We start from the raw sequence: 20,254 nt of genomic DNA on the forward strand, positions 1-20,254 counted from the left end.
ACTATTGGAGCTACCCAGGCCATGCAGGATTCAGAGGAAAAAAGGCTAGAGGAAAGGCTAGAGGAAAAAAGATGTTAGGTAAATGAGCAGAGTCTAGCAGAAGCTAACTACAACAGTGCAGTCAGTCAAAGAGAACTTTCTGCAAATAGTATTAAAAGATCCAAATGTTTTACATCTATGTTTGTGCAATATGGGAACCACTAGCCACATATGGCTACTGGGTACTTGAAATGTAGCTAATGCCGCTGAAGAACTGAAGTTTGAATTTTATTTAATTTAAATTTAAATAGGCACACGTGGGGGCACCTGGCTGGCTCGGTTGTAGAGCATGAGACCCCTGATCTCGTGATTGTAAATTTGAGCCCCCCCATGTTGAGTATAGAAATTACTAAAAAAAAAAAAAAAAAAAAAAAATCTTAAAAATAAATTTTTGGGGGATGCCTGGGTGGCTCAGTTGGTTGATCAATGGACTTTGGCTCAGGTCATGATCTCACAGTTTGTGAGTTCGAGCCCCACGTCGGGCTCTGTGCTGACAGCTCAGAGTCTGGAGCCTGCTCTGAGTCTCCCTCTCTCTTCTGTGTCTCCTTCTCTCTCTGCCCCTCCCCCACTCATGCTCTGTCTCTAGCTCAAAAATAAACATTAAAAAAACATTTTAAATAAATAAAAATAATTTTTTCAATAAAGAAATAAATAAATAGCCACATGTGGCTAGTGGTTGCCATAATGGACAGCACAGAACTAAGAGTGAAAAGAATCCAGAGACTTTCTTGAACTCACACACTCTGCTGAACAATTACCTCTGCTGCCTATTCATACTGGAGACTGAACCAGGCACTAAGGGGAGGGAGATGAATGAGACCCCGCCCTAACGTAGGTTCTCATGAAGGAGACAACCATAATTGACAGTCCATTTCAGTAAAATATCTTAAGAAATAAAGATATAATGATAAAGGGGTCAAGTAATCTAGAGGATAAAATAATCTCTCCTAAAAGCTTATGTACTTAATAACAGAGCCTAAAAATACTGAGACTAATAGAACTCCAAGGAGAAACAGGCAAATCCTAACAACAGTTGTGGATTTCAACACCCCTCTCTTAGTAATCCGTAAAACAAGTAGATGAAAACCTAGCAAGGATACAGACCTTAACAGCACTGCAACCAACTTGGCCTAACATTTATGGACCACTCCACCCAAGAGCAGAATACACCTTCTTTCCAAGTACACTTGGAATATTCACCTAGAGAGACAGTATTTTGGGGCACAAAATAAGCCTCTAAAAATGTTTTGCAAAATTAAAGGCATACAAAGTATATTCTCTGCACATAACAGAATTAAAAACCAGTAACAAAAAGATACCTAGAAAATCCCCAAACGTTTGGAAACTAAACAACATGTAAGTGTACAAGGTTCTACAGGGTAGAGGAAAGGTAAAAGAACTTAGCCCTACCTGGGGAAAAGAGAATAGTGACCAGAGAAGGCAAGCTGGACAAGGTGATGGCTGGGTGGCTAGGAGTTAATCATCACAGCAGTATAAAACGATAAGGTGTGTGAGAAGAACGACAAAGAATTCCGTACCACCTGATGATCAAATTCAAGGTGAAGAGAAATGAGTTGTGAATAAAGAGAAGTAAGATTTAGAAGTCAATTCATCCTTGACCCCTTTCCTTCTTTCGCCACACCCCACCTAACCAATTTATCACTAAAATGAGTCATTCTAAACCTTAGAATATTTTTTTGGATTATTTTTCTTCACTCCTACTGATACCAACCTAGTGCACGATCTGTCAAGTGGTTTACTTCAACAGCCGAGTTGCCTTCATCCACTCATATCCCACTCCAATTCGTTCTCCATTCTATAGCCAGAGAGACTTCTTTAAAAGCACAGATCTGGGGGCGTATGGCTGGCTCCGTCGGTGGAACAGGCAACTTTTGATCTTGGAGTTGTGAGCTCGGGCCCCAGGTGAGTGTAGAGATTATTTTTTAAAAAAATAAATCAATAAAACCTGGGTGTCTGGGTGGCTCAGTCAGTTAAGCATCCAACTTCTGCTCAGGTCATGATCTCACGGTTCTTGAGTTCGAGCCCCACATTGGGCTCTGCACTGACAGTGAGGAGCCTCCTTGGGATTCTGTCTCCCTCTTTCTCTCTCTGCCCCTCCCCTGCTTGCTCTCCATCTCTCTTTCTCAAAAATAAATAAACATTAAAAAATAATAAAAATAGATAAAACCTTAAAAAATAAATTAAAACACAAATCTAATCACATTACTTCTTACTTAAAACCCTTCACGGTTTTCCCTCCAGTCCACGGCACGTGATGATCCTAGGGCCTACAATCTTCTTTCCTCTCTTTAATTTTGAGCTTAACTGTCAGCTCTTCAGGGAGGCTTTCTCTGACCCCCACAGACTAGATCATATTTACGTGCCCCCTTGCAAAACACTTCTCTTACTGACGCACTGTGCCTTCCCTGCCACATCAGGGCAGGGGCCTTATCTGATTCATTCTCAGCTCTATTCCAGATAGTGCCTGGAACACAGCAGGCACTTAATAGTTTTTTTTAATTGAACAAATCAATGAAGCAACAGAAGATGAAGTTGGGACATAAATGAAATGAAAGCAGGTCAGGCAGGCAAGCTGGTTCCTTCAAGAAGCCAAGTGATGGATGAAGAGGGCCTGATTTAGGGAACCATTAGCATGAATGGACAGAAGAGTTAAAAGATATGTGAACTGAATAGGACCTGATGACAGTCCTGCACACTGAGGGTGAGGCGTAGGGAGGAGTTTGTTACTTCCTCACTTCTGACTTGGGCAATTCAGTGGGCAGTGCCGTTATTTGCCGAACAAGGAAATGGGACGTTGGGAGTGGTCACTAAAGAATGAATTCTATTTGGAACACGTTCAATGTGATGTGTCTATAGAAGATCTAAGTGGAGGGGTGCAAGAAGTATTCACCCACTAATGAGTTAAAACACAGGAAAGAAATCATGACTACAAATAGATTTTGACATCAGAGGCCACGAAAGTATTAAATTTTATTAGCAAAGAAATGCAAATTCAAACAAGAGAGCTTTTAACCCATCGAATGCAAAGATGCTTTATAAATAACCAGTGCTGGCAAAATGACAGCTGGTGAAATAGATATTTGTATACGGCTGGTGAAAATATATTTACTGTATTTATAATATAATGGTATATCATGTTACATACATATTATAACATGCATAGTATATATTACATATATGTATTTTACATACTATTTATAATATATTAATAATACATAGTGAAGCCTTAAAAAAAAATCAGGGATGCAAACCAAGATCTATCTAAAAGAATAGCCACTGAAGGCAACCATAGCCAGTAAACAGAGTACAGCTTAACTATTTTGACAAAGCCTTAGGATGGAATCTTACGTAGTTATTAAAAGTCATATTCTATCAGTCTTCTCCTATTACAAACATCCTATATGCGGCACTTCAGTGGCTCAGTTGTTTAAGTGTTCAACTCTTGATTTCAGTTCAGGTCATGATCTCACGGTTCAAGCCTCGAGTCAGGCTCTGTGTTGACAACACAGAGCCAGCTTGGGATCTTCTCTCTCCCCCTCTCTCTGCTCTTTCCCTGTTGGTGCACATGTGCTCTTTCCCAAAATAAATAAGCTTTTAAAAAATGCTATACCTAATTACATAAATCCTATAAACCAAAGCCAGACTTTTTTTTTTTTTTAATCAGCTTTATCATGACATGTTCCACTTTTAAAACACTCAATGACTGTCAACTAAGTACCAATTTCTCAGACTGGCATTCATTCAAATTGGACCCAAATACAATCTCCCTTTCTCTATAGCCTTAGCTGAACACTCAAACCACAAGCATGTAGACCCTAAACAGGCATCTTTCTGTCCATCTGTTATAATTCATATCCTCCTTTCTCTTATTCAACCTCTACTTGGAGAAATCTTACCCAACTTACAAAGCATATCTAAAGTTCAACCTTATTCTTGACACTGGTTCTGATCTCCCAATAGAACGTGACTTCTCTCCCTAATTTCTCTTTTTCTTACAACACTTACCATGGTCTACCCTACATTATAGTTATTTTTTTTCTTATCTTTATTTATTTTTGAGAGAGAGAGAGAGACAGAGAGAGACAGAGCATGAGTAGGGGAGGGGCAGAGAGAGAGAGAGGGAGACACAGAATCTGAAGCAGGCTCCAGGCTCTGAGCTGTCAACACAGAGCCGACGCAAGGGCTCAAACTCATGGACCACAAGATCATGACCTGAACAGAAGTCGGACACTCAAGCAACGAGCCACCCAGGTGCCCCATGTTATAGTTATTTATGCACTGTGCTATCATTCCTTCTTCAAAAGAATAAATGCCCTGAAAGCAAGGACCATTTCTTTTTGGGGTTTTTTTTTTTTTTTTTTTTTTTTGTCTGTTTGTTTGAGAGAGAGAGAGTGGGGGAGAGGGGGAGAGGGGCAGAGGAAGGGGGAGGGGAGAGAATCTTCAGCAGGTTCTATGCTCAGCATGAAGCCCCACACAGGGCTTGATCCCACAACCCTCTGATCACGACCTGAGCCCAACTGCACCACCCAGGTGCCCCTGCAAAGGCCGTTTCTTATCCGTGTCTGCATCTCTTTGAAGTTTTTAACCAGTACCCTGCACACTAAGTATTAAATTTTTTAAACTTTTTTTATAATTGCATTGTAAGTAAATACTTACAGAGACTTTATATATGACTAAATTATAACATAAGTTAACATCCTTTTCCTCTTAACACTTGGAAAATTAACAGTGAAGAAATACAAAAGGCAAAGACATACTAGAACAAAGAGAAAAAAACACAATGAGATATCACCTCAGAACTGTTAAATGGCCATTATCAAAAAGGCAAGAAATAACATGTGTTGGCAAGGGTGTGGAGAAAAGGGAAACCTTGTGCACTGTTACTGGGAAGGTACATCAGTACAGCCACTCTGGAAAACAGCATGGAGGTTCCTCAAAAAACTAAAAATAGAACTACCCTACAGCCCAGCAACTGCACTACTAGGCATTTATCCACGGGATACAGGTGTGCTGTTTCGGAGGGCACATGCACCCCCATGTTTATGGCAGCACTAACAACAATAGCCAAAGTATGGAAAGAACCCAAATGTCCATTGATGGATGAATGGGCAAAGAAGATGTGGTGTATACATACACAATGGAGTATTACTCGGCAATCAAAAAGAGTGAAATTTTGCCATCTGCAACTATGTGGATGGAACTGGAGGGTATTACGCTAAGTGAAATTAGAGAAAGAAAAAAATCATGTGACTTCATTCATATGAGAACTTTAAGAGACAAAACAGGTGAACATAAGGGAAGGGAAACAAAAATAATATAAAAACAGGGAGGGGGACACAACAGAAGACTCATAAATATGGAGAACAAACTGAGGGTTACTGGAGGGGGTGTGGGAGGGTGGACGGGCTAAATGGGTAAGGGGCACTAAGGAATCTACTCCTGAAATTGTTGCACTATATGCTAAGTTGGATGTAAATTTTTTTAAATAATAAATAAATAAATAAATATAAATAAATAAATAAAAATTTGAGTGGCTAACAATATAAAAAAAGAGGTCTTAAAAAGTTCTCATCACAAGAAAAAAAATTTAATAATTTTTTTACACTGTTTTTTTTTTTTTTAATGTTTTTATTTATTTTTGAGACAGAGAGAGACAGAGCATGAGCAGGGGAGGGGCAGAGAGAGAGGGAGACACAGAATCCAAAGCAGGCTCCAGACTCTGAGCTGTCAGCACAGAGCCCGACACGGGGCTCAAACTCGGACTGTGAAATCATGACCTGAGCTGAAGTCGGACGCTTAACCGACTGAGCCACCCAGACACCCCTACGTTTAGTTTTGAGAGACAGAGTATGAGTAGGAGGGGCAGAGAGAAAGGGAGACACAGAATCTAAAATGGGCTCCAGGTTCCAAGCCCGACGCGAGGCTTGAACTCACGAGCTGTGAGATCATGACCTGAGCCGAAGTCAGACACTTAACCAACTGAGCTACCCAGGTGTCCCAAGAAAAAAAGTTTTTAACTACATTAAGTGATAGATGTTAACTTATTGCAGTAATCATTTTCCAATATATATCAAATCATTATGTTGTACACAACTACTTTAATGTTATATGTCAACTGTATCTCAAGACAAGTGGAGAAGGGAGAAAGTAACAAAAAAAAAAAAAAACAGAGGAGAGAAGAAGACATAAGCAGTAAAGCAATTTTTGAGAATTTGTGGAATGTGGAACTGGGAGAAGAGGAATCTGACTTCGCAGAGAGGAAGAACTTTCAGAAGTGGAGGGGAGGAATCAGACAGCTAATTCAGGGTTCCTAATGGGAAATTTAGTGACACGTGCATACACGTGAGAGCCCTAGCCACCTTCCGTCATCTAATTTCCCAGGATACTGGGCATACACACTCTCTCAGACCCCTAAGTTCCAGCCACAGGCAAGAAATTTAAGAAATCTTCCCTTAAGAAAGCAAACAGACTCACAGGAGAAAAATAAAAAAGAGAAAAATGAAAATACACAAAAATAAGAAATACTGGTATCTGGGGTTCCACCAAAGAAAAGGAAGTCTCACTCCCCAATCACTTTACAGTGAAACTTACCAGTTGAGAAACCATGGCCACCCATTACCCAGAGTGGGTGCTATTCAGTGTCTCACTCCATGAACAGCTAAGGTTCATGGTATCCAAAAAAAGCCTCCACTATTAAGGAGAGAAAACTGAAAGAGAAGAATGGAATCTGGGGCACCTGGCTGGTTCAGTCAGTAGAGCATGTGACTCGATCTCAGGGTTGTGAGTTCAAACCCCACATTGGATATGGAGCCTACTAAAACAAAACAACAACAACAACAACAACAACAGCAACAAATTGGACACCTGGGTGGCTCAACTGGTTAAGCATCTGACTTTAGCTCAGGTCATGATCTCGCTGTTCATGGGTTCAAGCCCCACATCGGGCTCTCTGTCAGTCAGTACAGAACCTGCTTCAGATCCTGTCTCCCTCTCTCTCTGCCCCTCCCCACTCATCGCACACACTCTCTAGATCTCTCTCTCTCTCTCTCAAAAATAAACATTTAAAACAAACAACAACAAGCAAAACAAAAAGAATGGAATCTGAGGTAACAAAAAAAAAAAAAAAAGCTCAAGAAAACTATAATAAATGTCATCAGAGAGATAAGAAGATAAGAAAGGGCATTACTTCCAAGAAGAGGATGATCTAACATAGGAACAGAGGAAAAAGCTTTGGGAAGTTATGTAACATAAATAATTATTGTTAGCTAAACTTTCCAAATTCAATAATAAAAATTAAATATTTCAGTAATTCAATAATTAAAAATTGGGCAGAATATTTCAACAGACACCTCACCAAAGATTTGCTTCACAGACAAGCAAATAAGTATATGAAAAGATATTAAGCATCATTAATCACTAGGTAAATGCAAATTAACATGGAATTAACATGGCGGTGCACAGCCTTGTATGTGTTTGCCAAAACTGAGAGTCAAAATTATATACTAAAAAGGGTGAATTTTATTATATATGAAAGGTGTACTTCAATACTTTTTTAATTACCATTAATAAGAAACATAAGAAAATATATCGTTAAACAGGATGCTTCTATAAAAAGGCAACAAAAAAAAGCAACTTTTAGAAATTAAATAACTGGGTGCCTGGCTGGTTCAGTAGGTAGAAGTGTACAACTCTTGGTTTCAGGGTCATGAATTCAAGCCCCATGTTGGTCATGGAGCCTAGTTACAATAAATTTTTTTTTTTAATTTTTTAACGTTTCTTTTTGAGAGACAGAGAGACAGAGCACAAGCGGGGGAGGGACAGAGAGAGAGGAAGATGCAGAGTCCGAAGCAGGCTCCAGGCTCTGAGCTGTCAGCCCAGAGCCCGATATTGGGCTCAAACCCACGAACCGTGAGCGTTGGTGGTACAGTGGTGAGCATAGCTGCCTTCCACGAACCATGAGATCTTGACGTAAGCCGAAGAAGGACACTTAACCAACTGAGCCACCCAGGCACTCCATAAAAAAAATTTTTTTAAAGATTAGAAATTAAATATCTGATAGCTGAAATAAAAACTTAACAGAAAGTCTGGAAAAGAAAAAGAAAGAAATCGCCCCGAAAGCAGACCAAAAGGACAAAAAGACAAAAAAAAAAAATCTAAAAAGACAAGAAACTTAGTAAGATCAGTCTAACAGATCCAACACCGAACTAGGAGTCCAAGAAGAAAACAAAGCAAATTTGGGGGCAAATGAGCAAATAACAGAAAAAACTTTCCCAAAATTAAAGAACACAAATAAATCTCCATTTTAAAAGGGCCCACCAAAAGTGCCAAGATGGCTCAGTGGGTGGAGGGTGTAGAGTATAGGAGTCCTGATCTCAGGGTCCTGAGTCTGAGCCCCACACGTGGTGTCCAGTTTACTTAAAATAAAATAAAAAAATTTTTAATTAAAAAGAAGGGAGAGGGACCACCAAGCACCCAGCACAATTAATGAAACAAAAACCTACATCAAGGGATATGGTATTACTGAAAAACCTCATGAAAGTAGAGACCATAAAAAGAGCCTAAAAACTTTACAAAGGAAAAAAACAAGTCACACGTGAAGAAAGTCATCAGAATGGCCCTAGACTTCTCAGCAGCAACACTAGATTCTGGAATACAATCAAGCAACTCTTTCAAGTGAAACTGATTTTTAAATTTAGGATCCTATATACCCAGCCAAACTATCTATCAAGTATTAGAGTTGCAAAGGGCATTTTAAACATAAATGATTTTTTTTTTTTAAGTTTATTTCTCATGCACATCCATTCTTAGGAAGCAACTAGAGGTTGTGCTGAAAAAGAGAAGTAGATCAGGAAAAATGTAAGACTCAAAAAACAGAGTCTAGGGGCGCCTGGGTGGCGCAGTCGGTTAAGCGTCCGACTTCAGCCAGGTCACGATCTCGCAGTCCGTGAGTTCGAGCCCCGCGTCAGGCTCTGGGCTGATGGCTCAGAGCCCGGAGCCTGTTTCTGATTCTGTGTCTCCCTCTCTCTCTGTCCCTCCCCCGTTCATGCTCTGTCTCTCTCTGTCCCAAAAATAAATAAACGTTGAAAAAAAAAATTTAAAAAAAAAAAAAAAAAAAAACAGAGTCTACATGGGGAAGCAGCAAAAAAGAAGTTCCAATGTGATGTTCAAAAAATCTACGAGAGCAATCAGTTCAGGTGAAAGCGTAAATGGAGAGGGGTGCAGAAGGGAGATCAACAAGCAAAAAACATGGAACTGTTATTTTTTTTTAAACATTTTATTTTTAAGTAATCTCTAAACCCAATGTGGGACTCAAACTCACAACCCCAAGATCAAGAGTCACATGCTCTACCAACTGAGCCAGCCAGGCACCCATGGAACTGTTACATTTGACAGTTTAGAAACTAGGAGATATTTTACAGACTTGACAGTGCACTGGGCTAGATACATAGAACATTAACCAAGTAAAAAAATAAGGCAATGAACTCCAGGAAAATAGTTAGTAATAATAATTATAATTATAGCACGGTATTTGGTTCAACTGTCAATATTTACATACTTATGATAATGTAATATATTCCTCAACATTTATCCAAAAATCATGCTATAATGAGAAGATATGGAAAAGGGTAATTATAATAAGGCTAAATCTTCATCTATCATTAACAAAGTCAAAAGAGAAATGTCAGAAACTGATAAACCAAATATAAGCATATTATTTTAAAATATTGTGGTAAATCCCGGGGGGGGGGGGGGGGGGTACAGCCACAAGAATTGAAAGTCACCTTTGGAGGGGTCTTGGGTGGAAAGAGGTAGAGGCAGGGAGCTGCTTTTGTTCACTATGAGCCTTTAATACAATTTTAATTTATGTTACCTATGTTCATACACTACCTTGATAAAGACCGTGACAGGGGAAAATCTTGCTATATATCAATTAAAAACAGTTTGTTTGATATAATCCTAGTTGTACCTTTTTAAAAATATGTAGGTAAAAACATGTTATAGGAAATGGTATAAAAACATTCCTGGTAGTTACCTCTGGTTGGTGAGATTATAGATTTTCATTTTCATCTTTGTATTATGTGTATTTTCCCAAAAGAGTAAATCTGCACTATTTTTATAATTTTTCACCACAATTCTTAAAAACAACTTGAAAACAGATGAGCTCCCCGGGGAAGAAGGGAGATGGTGAGAGGGCCATGCATGGGCTGGTTTGAAAACCTGGAAAACTGGTGTTGAAGGAACAGGCAGAGAAAGGCAGCACGAACTACCAAAGAGTTAGAGTAGCAAGAGTGCTTTCTATTACTTTAATGACCGCTGCAAATAACTGAAGGAAATACATTATTTATAATAGTTCTGGAATAAGTCAGATGTGAAGTAAACCAAATTTTTTTAATGGGTAAGTTAAACATTCAATATTTCTTTTTGGGGGGTATTAAAGCTCTGTTTTAATGCATATTTTTACTTAAATGGGGTCCTCAAAATATTTTTAGACCTGGCGAATAGGATGACATCTTCTGACAGAATAAAATACTACTTCACTAGACTGGAATTAAGGCCCTGATATCTTCACAGAATCTCCATCTTCAGTTCAGGAACGTATCAACAGATAATAATAGCTACTATCTGTTGAATCTTTATGCCATGTGCCACTGTCCGAGGCATTTCACATGTATTAACCATTTAATCCTCACAACACCCTGAATCAAATGCTATGATATCTCCATTTTATGAGGAAATGAGCAAAGTGAGACACTGTTAAGCAAATGGCCCATTCACCACAGAGCCCAGATTCAAATTCATGAAGTCTGGTCCAGATTCTCCACTTTAAATCTCTATGCTCCATGCTACCTCTTTAGATCCTTGACACACACAAAATTTATCTATACTCCTCAGATTCTCATACATCTTAACAGCCTAAAATTTTGTGGTGGGCTCACACACGCAGGTGCCTGCCACAAGTCCCTACACTCACAGTGTGGAAATCAATGGTATGACTCCACTCACAGTAGTCTTCTGACAAATCCTTCCGGAACAAATTATCCAAAATGACCTAAGGCAGTCCAAAAATCACAGATAATATGAAAGACTTACAAGCCAGCTCTCATTCATCGTAAGAGAACGGTTTTAAAACTATCGTAACAAAATGTCTGATCAAAATGATTTTATCAAGACTGTATTTATAATGATCCGCCAATTCCACTCCCAGGTTATACCCTTAAGAAATGAAAACACTGTGGAGACAAAAACCTATACACAAAATGTTGATGTCAGCATTATTCGTTAACAGGCAAAAAGTGGAAACAGTTCAAATTTCCGTCACTGGACGAATGGATAAACAAAATGTGGTATGTCCATATAATGGACTATGATTCAAATATAGTACTGCTACATGCTACAACATGCATGAGCCTTCAAAACATTATGCTAAGTGAAAGAAGCTACATGTTGTATGATTCCATGTATATGAAATTTCATCCAAAAAAGACAAATCAACACAGAATGAAAATAGTTATTGTCAGGGGGTGGCAATGGAGGAAAGAGAGAACCGGGAGTGACTGCTATGGGTATGGGTTTCTTTTGGGGGAAGATATGAAAAACTGGTATGAAATTAGGGAATGCCGATGGCTGCACAACTCTGTGAATATATTAAAAAACACTCGATTAGACACTTTAAAAAAGGGTGGATTTTATGAAATATATATATTTATATCAATAAAGCTGTTGTTTCAAAAAATGGAATTATTGGGGGGTGCCTGGGTGTCTCAGTTGGTTAAGCGTCCGACTCTTGATTTCAGCTTAGATCATGACCTCACGGGTTTGTGAGTTCAAGCCCCACAGTGGACTCTTTGCTGACAGCATGGTACCTGTTTGGGATTCTCTCTCTCTCTCCCTCTCTCTGCCCCTCCCCCATTCTCTCTCTCTCTGTCTCTCAAAAATGAATAAACTTAAAAAAAAAAAAAGACTTAAAAAAATGGAATTATTGGGGTTCCTGGGTGGTTCACTTGGCTAAACCTCTGACTCTTGATTTTGCCTCAGGTCAAGATTTCATGGTTAGTGAGATCCAGCCCCAAGTGGGACTCTAAACTTATAGCATGGAGACTGCTTGGGATTCTCTCTCTGCCCCCCTCCCACTCATGCATGCTTGTGCGCAGACATGCACATGCTCTCTTTAAAAATAAATAAATAAAACATTTAAAAAATTAAAAAATAATAAATACTGTTTGAGAGTTATTCAGTAATTTAGGTGTCCAATCAATGTTAGCTATTACTGTTACTATTTTAAAAAATCATTCAGTAGTCAAAACGTAATATTTGAGTAACAGAACTTAATAGCTAGAAAAATATAAAATAATTTTACATATACCAATAAACAAAACAATTAAAACATAATTACATCGAGTTATAGGCACTTTCATTCTTTCTATATGATTTTACATATACGCACTTTTAAAGTGCATTTTGCCGGGATGCCTGGCTGGCTCAGTTATCTTGGGGTTATGAGTTCAAGTCCCACATTGGGCGTAGAGATTACTTAAAAAGATAAAATCTTAAAGTGCATTCTGCAAGTGTAAGTTTTGTGTTTTCTTTTTTTTTTTTTTTTAATTTTTTTTTCAACGTTTATTTATTTTTGGGACAGAGACAGAGCATGAACAGGGGAGGGGCGGAGAGAGAGGGAGACACAGAATCGGAAACTGGCTCCAGGCTCTGAGCCATCAGCCCAGAGCCTGACGCGGGGCTCGAACTCCCGGACTGCGAGATCGTGACCTGGCTGAAGTCGGACGCTTAACCGACTGCGCCACCCAGGCGCCCCAGTTTTGTGTTTTCTTAAAGAAATGTTCTGCCTCCTGAGGCTTAACCATTTTAAAGAACTGAAAGCATGAAAAAATTAGAATGAGGGTCAATGCTAAACTAGTGCTCAACTATGAAGTTGAGCCTATGATATAGGCTATAAGCAGGCATTCAAAGAGAAAAAAAGACCAAGGTGAGCAACAGTACTCTGGGAAGACTTCTGGGAGATGCCTCCTGGAAAGCAGGAAGCGGGATTCGGGGTTCAGGCTTGGCTAAGGGGCAAGAAGGGAGGAATCAATTCAATGCAAAGAGGGTATCTGCTAGGATCTGCTCCGGTCTGAGTCCCCCACCACAATCACCACCTTACAGCCCCTGTACACCCCCTCCAGGGATCCGCAGACACAGGGAGCACACAAGGTACTGAAGACGAAAAGAGAGTCTACTAGACTAGATCAGAGCTCCTGGCCTCAACAACCCCAGTCCCGCCGTCCGTACACATTTCAGTACATAGGTCCACTTCCAAGTACATCCCGGGAAAGAAGATGAACGCAAACTGTACACAAGACAGCGTACTACTGCATACCTCAGATGTCCCTGCTCGCCACTCACAGATCAGGCTGCCCAACTTTTTAATAACTCGTTGAGGTCCTCATTTTCTTTCTTTTACTTCTCATGTTTAACCTCTTCAGATACAGATACATGAAAACAGATCCCACTCATTTCCCTTATAATCCTGAATTCCTATTGCCACTCAAAACACGACCGTTCCTCCAGAAGCCTATGTGACGCGTTCCTCTGTCTACACTTCTGATGTTGTCGAGGCCTGGAGAACTCTGAGGAACCTCCTGAACTGATCTTCCATTCAGTGCTTCCAAACCCCTCCGGATCCCCACTGGCTACCTCACCCTCCAATCCATCCTGCAGAACAGAAGCCATGCTAAACTTGCTAACATCCTACTAAAATCATACTCCACTTGTTTCCAGATCTTCTGATCGATCACCAATACCCGCAAATGAAACAGAATTGAAACAGATGGGGTAGGGGGCAGCTTCAGAAACTACCTCCTCCAGTAATACTCTCAATTTGGGGGGAATGAGCTGGCTGCAATGGTGACTTAACAAAAGTCTCCATGATTTGATTTGGTTTTGTTTCATTCTCCTGCGTGCTGCTGATGGGAATACAGCACATCCCCCGGGTGTTCCAGGAATGAAAAATGACAGAGGATCACTGATCCAGCCTGATATTTACCCTACAGATGAGAGTCGGAAAGTACAAACACTATAGCCTGGTTCTCTAGATACTGCCCAACGACAGACCTTTACAGTTTGTTTGTTTTTTTTAATTTTCTCTTAATGCACATTTATTTTGAGAGCAAGAGCGGGGGGGGGGGGGGGGGGAGAAAGGGAGAAAGGGAGAAAAAGAGAGAGAGAGAGAATCCCAAGCAAGCTTTGAGCTGTTAGCACAGAGCCCGACGTGGGTCTCAAACCCACGAAGTGTGAGATCACGACCTGAGCTGAAATCAAGAGCCAGATACTTAACCAACTGAGCCATGCAGGCACTCCTACAGTTTCTTATTTACATGCTCATGCTCTTGCTAAACCAGGTTACTGAAGACTGCCCACACTTTAAAATCAGTGCCTAGCTGGCTCAGTCTGTGGAGCATGTGACTCGTGATCTCAGGGTTGTGGGTTCAAGCCCCACGATGGGTGTAGAGGTTACTTAAAAAGAAAATCTTTAAAAAAAAAAAAAAAATCAGTGCCTTAGTTCATGTTCCTCCCTCCCTTGGTCTATCCATCATCACCTTGCACATGCCCATCCAGAAAGCATATACCCACACCAACTCCCCCAAAGAGGGTATGATCTCATCCTCCTCTAAATCTCTACTGCATTTTGTAGTTGACTTGTAGCAATCAGGAATTACACAAACACTGAAAAGATACTTGGTTGACACTGGTTGGAATAAATAATGCCAAACCAGTAACAAATTCTGCTTCAGATAAATCTACAGTTCGTTCATGGCACAGAGGTCACTGTTCTCTGTCATAATCCTTAGAGGATATAAATCACCTACTCTCCCAGGGTACCACCAGGTCTTTGGCTTTCTGAAGTCATCAGAGGTTCCAAATTTCATAATTCCAACTAAGTATAATACCTCAGAAGTCCCACACAAGTTATATGAAAAAAAAAAAAATTCAGTTTCAAGTATGATTTAATTTTTTTAATTTAGCAAATGCTTGATTTTAAGGTGCTGCCAGAATTCCACCAAATGCCTATTAAAACACATTTTTGGGGCGCCTGGATGGCTCAGTCGATTAAGTGTCTGACTTCAGCTCCGGTCATGATCTCATGGTTCATGAGTTCCAGCCCCGCATCCGGCTCTCTGCTGTCAGCACAGAGCCTGCTTCAGACGCTCTGTCCACCCGCTTCCCTCCCCTGCTCGTACTTTCTCTCTCTCTCAAAAATAAACATTTTTAGTTTTTTTAATTTTTTTTTAAACATTTATTTACTTTTGAGAAACAGAGACAGAGCGTGAGCAGGGAAGGAGCAGAGAAAGAGAGGGAGACACAGATCTGAAGCAGGCTCCAGGTTCTGGGATGTCAGCACAGAGCCCGACGTGGGGCTCGAACTCACAGACCGTGAGATCACAGCCTGAGCCAAAGTCGGACACTTAATCGACTGAGCCACCCAGGCACCCCACTCAAAAATAAACATTTAAAAAATAAATAAAAATAAAAAAAAAAACACATTTTCTATATAGTCTTTCTCAGTGTGTTGACAAAATATATCATAAAACCTACAGGCTAAAATATTCTAAATTAAACAATAAAAATAAATAAAAGAATTTTTGGCCAAATGCCTCTAGCTGAAAAAACTAGATGATTTCAATTTTATATTAACAAACTGTCATCTCTATCATACTGTCATGTGAATACCTTATGTACCCATTTAAAATTTTCCTCCATAAAAGGTAAACCTTTAACTCTCCAATGAAAAAAAACTTGTTAATCTATGATTTTAGGGGTACCTAGCTGGCTCAGTTGGTGGAGCATGCCATTCTTGATCTCTACCCATTGGGAATAGAGATTACCAAAAAAAAAAAAAAAAACCAAACAAACTTAAAAAAAAAAACTTAAAAAAAAAATCGATGGTGGGGGGCACCTGGGTGGCTCAGTCCATTGAGCCAGTCTTGATTTCGGCTCAGGTCACGATCTCACGGTTGAGGAGTCTGAGCCCTTTGTGGACCCAAATACAGAGCCTGCTTGGGATGCTCTCGCTCTCGCTCTCTGCCCCTCCCCTGCTCGTATGCGCTCTCTCTCTCAAAATAAATAAACTTTAAAAAAAATTGACGGTTTTAGAAAAGTAAGCTTGCAGTACCAACCAACGTCTTTGCATCATGAATAGTCATATTACCTACATAGTAGTCAATAGACGAATAAACTAGTGAATAATTTCTTTTGCTGGGAATTTAACATGTTAGTACTTAAGCCAAAGTTCTAGTCTACAAAAATTAATCAAGTTGTTCTAAATTACCAATAAAGAGTAATCCTTTGACAGTAGCTTTGACAGTACAGGATTCAAAGCCACCAATCCTAGTTCTTTATGTGCTCTTGGGATATCAAGTCCCACAATGTTTTTTTCTTCCCAAGCATACACATATACACATTTAGCTGACAGCCTCCTTCCCAGCCTTTATTGTCTGGAAGCACAGACAATACAACCAATGAAACTCGTGCTCAGCCTCAACAACTCACTGTCATGCACTGTTACTCATTCCAGCCAAGTGGACATATTCTCAAAGTTTAGAACACAAAATGCATGATCCCTTTTACCCTAATCTTGAGAAATAATGTGCTTTAAAAAGTAAATCATCCAACAAGTTAACACCACATCCAATAAAGAGAGGCAAATGCCTGGCAGGTAATATGAAGTAGCCGTACGAAATAGGAAATAGTGTAAACGAAACACACTAACTCTGCTACTAAAAACACTCACTGGTCAAACTATCAAAATTTACTTAGACTAATTTTTAGTTTCCCAAATCCCCAATATTTAGGAGCTATGGCACCCATTGCAGAATTATCAAAACTTCCATCTATTACAGCTCTTACCTAACAATCATTTATCTAACCAATCTTTGATGAGTGGCTGCTATGTGCAAGATACTGTACTAGGAACTGCAAGGGATAGAAGATTAATACAAAAAGATATAATCCTTAACTTCATGTAAACATAGGACAAGAATCCTACCAGGTAGGATACAAATATCATTAATAAAAACAAAATGTCACGGAAATACACAAATATACAAGTTTGCTTTTTGTTTGTTTTTTTTTTAAAGGAAACCTAAACACAAATTGTAATTTAAGTCGGCATACACACAAGCTCTCAACCCTAAGTATTGCCTGCTGGTCCCTCAAAGAGAGGTCAAAGTTAGCTGAACAACCCTGCCAAAATGCCTCAGCTCTGTCTAGCCCCAAATAACTTGCTCAGATAGTGTAATTCAGTCTCTATGGGTCTTTCAATTCTGGGCAGAAAGAACCACATGCGATTTCGTAAGGTAAAAACTATTACTATAAAAGATACTAACTTGGCGAGAAATGAAAAGTGGCATGCAGTTCCTTCTACGTGCAAGACATAAATGCTTGAACTTGATTCATTCCCTTCAATCTCCTCCCAGCCTCCCTTCCTTCTCCCCACCCCCCCCACCCCCCAACGGGGCAAAGGCAGGCAACTATTCTGTCAGGCAAAAAAATTACCTTCTGCACTTGCTGTTAAGACAACCCCTATGAGTCTAGTCTGGTTAATACACTCCTCCGTAAGTAGTTAAGCATTTATAAAAAAATGGAAATATTTTAATTGAACCTCTTCTGCTACCCTAGTCTCTTTTTAAAACCAGTGACACGCCTTAATTACTTTGTTAACATCCTATTTCTTCATAAACTTAACTTTGTAAATGATCGTAAAACTGGAATCTAATTTAGGTAATCCAGACTAACGAAAATGGAAAGGAAGACTCTTGTAGATTATTGTTACAAATTACATTTTTTTTCACAATTTAGTAACCTGCAACTGCGTATTTAATACAAAGCAGCAATTGTGTGTTTGAAATCAAAACAAAACAAAACAAATGCATCTCAGCACCAGCCCAGAGAAACTTTCTGTGAGAAAACAGGAGAGAAGTCACCCTGGAGAAATTCATTACACATCCAAGGAAGACTTATCCTTAGAAACAGAATGGGGGAAAAAAAAAAAAGTCATTTTGTAATAAATCCCCACGTACTTCTGCTGTGTAACTTAGAAGTTAGTCCAAAAGTTCACCTTCAGGAATTATGTCTGCATGATCAACTATACATCTTCTGCAACAGGTGATCCGAAACTGCATTTCTCAGGCGAAGCAAAGGGATCGAATTAGCTAAGCCGCGTGTTGCTAACGCTTTCCTACTTTTATTTTGGATTTTACCAAAATGACTTGGAATCGAATGCACTGCCAAATTCGTTTTGGTTTCGTCTGGTTTTCTACGTTGCTTTTTAATCAGCCATTTACTCGCAACTGTTGCACGAGCCCATTAGCACCCGAGAATAAAAACAAACACACAGGACCAGATAAGGCTCCCCTACTAACCCAACTGATCCATTTCCTTAACACAATTTTAAAACCACACTGCTAGGAGTGTGAAGAGAGGCATGTTTTTGTGTATCTGTGTGCCACAATCTGTCTAAATCCTCAATTCCCTTTTAAGGAACAGATATATAATAAAAATCTAAAAGAAACCACATTAGAAATGCAAAGAGGTTTGCAAAACAAGAGGCTTCTTTCATTCCAAAAACCAAACCAAAACAAGGGGAGAAAAATGAATGCAATGGAAATGTGTGTGCCAAAGTTTCAATCCTGCCCGGTGGAGACACTGCACTGGCACAAATTTTGAAGAGGAAAAAGAGGGGGTTGGGGGGAGAGAAAGAGAGAGCGAGTGTGTGGCCTGCAAACTGCAACAATGCAATCTCCATTTTGAACAATGCGCCTCTTTCCTCTTGTAAATCTAGTTTTTTGCCACTTGATGTGCCGTCGCATTTCCCCTCCGTTTGGGGGGGGGAGGTGGGGGTGGGGGGAGACCAGAGAGGGAGTGAGCAAGGGGGGAGGGTAGAGGAGGTGGGGAAGGAGTCTGCAGCAACTGGGCTGGGTGGGTACCTGGAGTGCTGCTATAGGTGCTATGGCTCCTGAAGCTGCTTTCCGTGCAGTAACTGGCGTCGTCGTCGTCGTCTTCCATCTCCTCCGGATAATCGGAATCATCGTCGTCCTCCTCCATCTCATCCTCCTCGTCGTCCTCGGAATCTTGGGTCTCCTCGGCGTCGCCGTCCTCCTCCTCCTCCTCCTCCTCCTCGGAGACCATGTCCTCCTCCTCCTCCTCCTCCTCTTCGCTCTCGTGGTCATCGTACACCACTTTGTTGACGGCCCTCCGGGCCGGGGTGGTCCGGGCCAGGTGGCCGCCGCCGCCCCCGCCCCCCGTCCTGCCGCCCCCGCCTCCTCGCCCCCCCCGGCCCGGGGCGCTGGTGCTGGGGGGGGCCGGCGGCGGCGGCGGCGGCGGCTTCCTCCGGCTACTGCTGCCCCCCCTGGGCGAGCTCAGCCGCGTCTTGGGCGCCACCTCAGCCTGGGCGGCGGCCCACCTGCCCCGGCTGCTGCCGCGGTGCCGCGAGCGGAGCCCCCCGATGGGTCCGGACGTGGGCGGAGGCGGCGGCGGCGGCGGCGGGGCCGGGGTGCAGCGCTCCGCAGCGGGAGCCGCGGGCTGCTTGGGCGGCCTGCCCCGCCGGCCCCTCATGTCGGAGCCGAGGCGGGGGGAGAAGGGAAAGCGGAGGGGGGAGGGGCGGGCGGAGGGGTGGCGGTGGGGGGCGCCGGGGCCGGGTGGGGAGGCCCGCGGGGCCGGGCGGGAGGGGCCCGGCCGGCGGAAGCGGGTGGAGGGAGAAGGCTCAATCCGAATTGCTGGGGCCCCACTCCGGATCGCCTTCAGCCGCCATCTTGTTTCTTCCCTCTCGCTCGGTGACTGGGGGAACCGACAGCGGCCGCAGGCCCGGAGCGCGGTCACGTGAGCTGCGCCGCCGACGAGCCTGGGACGGAGCGAGGCCGCGCGGCGGCCGCTAGGGGGAGCGCGGGAGCGCCGGGTCGGGGGCGGGGAAGCAGGGGCGCCTCCGCGCGGCGCGGCGCGGCTGGACCGCGGACTCGGGCGGCGCGGCGGAGAGGGGCGCGGTGCTCGCGAAGTGCCCCGGGGCACTGGCCGGGGGAGACCACTGCTTCGGCGGAGTCCCCGCCGGCGCCTGGACTCAGCAGATCCTCCCTCTCACGTCTCCTCTTCCCCGGCTCGGAGAGGAGGGCAGGAGCGGCTCCATACTCGTCCCCCGCCCGCCCCCTTG

The 20,254-nt window shown here is 42.0% G+C and overlaps 1 protein-coding gene across 13 annotated transcripts in view; it reads right to left on the minus strand.

Moving 5' to 3' along the window:
• The window catches only part of BPTF (bromodomain PHD finger transcription factor), a 147,262-nt gene extending 127,376 nt beyond the window's left edge, over window positions 1-19,886 (minus strand). For all 13 annotated transcript variants that reach the window (XM_047831681.1, XM_047831678.1, XM_047831677.1 and 10 more), the window contains exon 1: window positions 19,038-19,886. In XM_047831681.1, coding sequence (XP_047687637.1) covers window positions 19,038-19,665 — 628 coding nt within the window. In that variant the 5' untranslated portion in view covers window positions 19,666-19,886. The remainder of the gene's footprint in view (window positions 1-19,037) is intronic.
• Window positions 19,887-20,254: the final 368 nt, after the last annotated feature.

The sequence above is a fragment of the Prionailurus viverrinus genome, chromosome E1 (assembly GCF_022837055.1).
Source record: "Prionailurus viverrinus isolate Anna chromosome E1, UM_Priviv_1.0, whole genome shotgun sequence".
Lineage (NCBI taxonomy): Eukaryota > Metazoa > Chordata > Mammalia > Carnivora > Felidae > Prionailurus > Prionailurus viverrinus.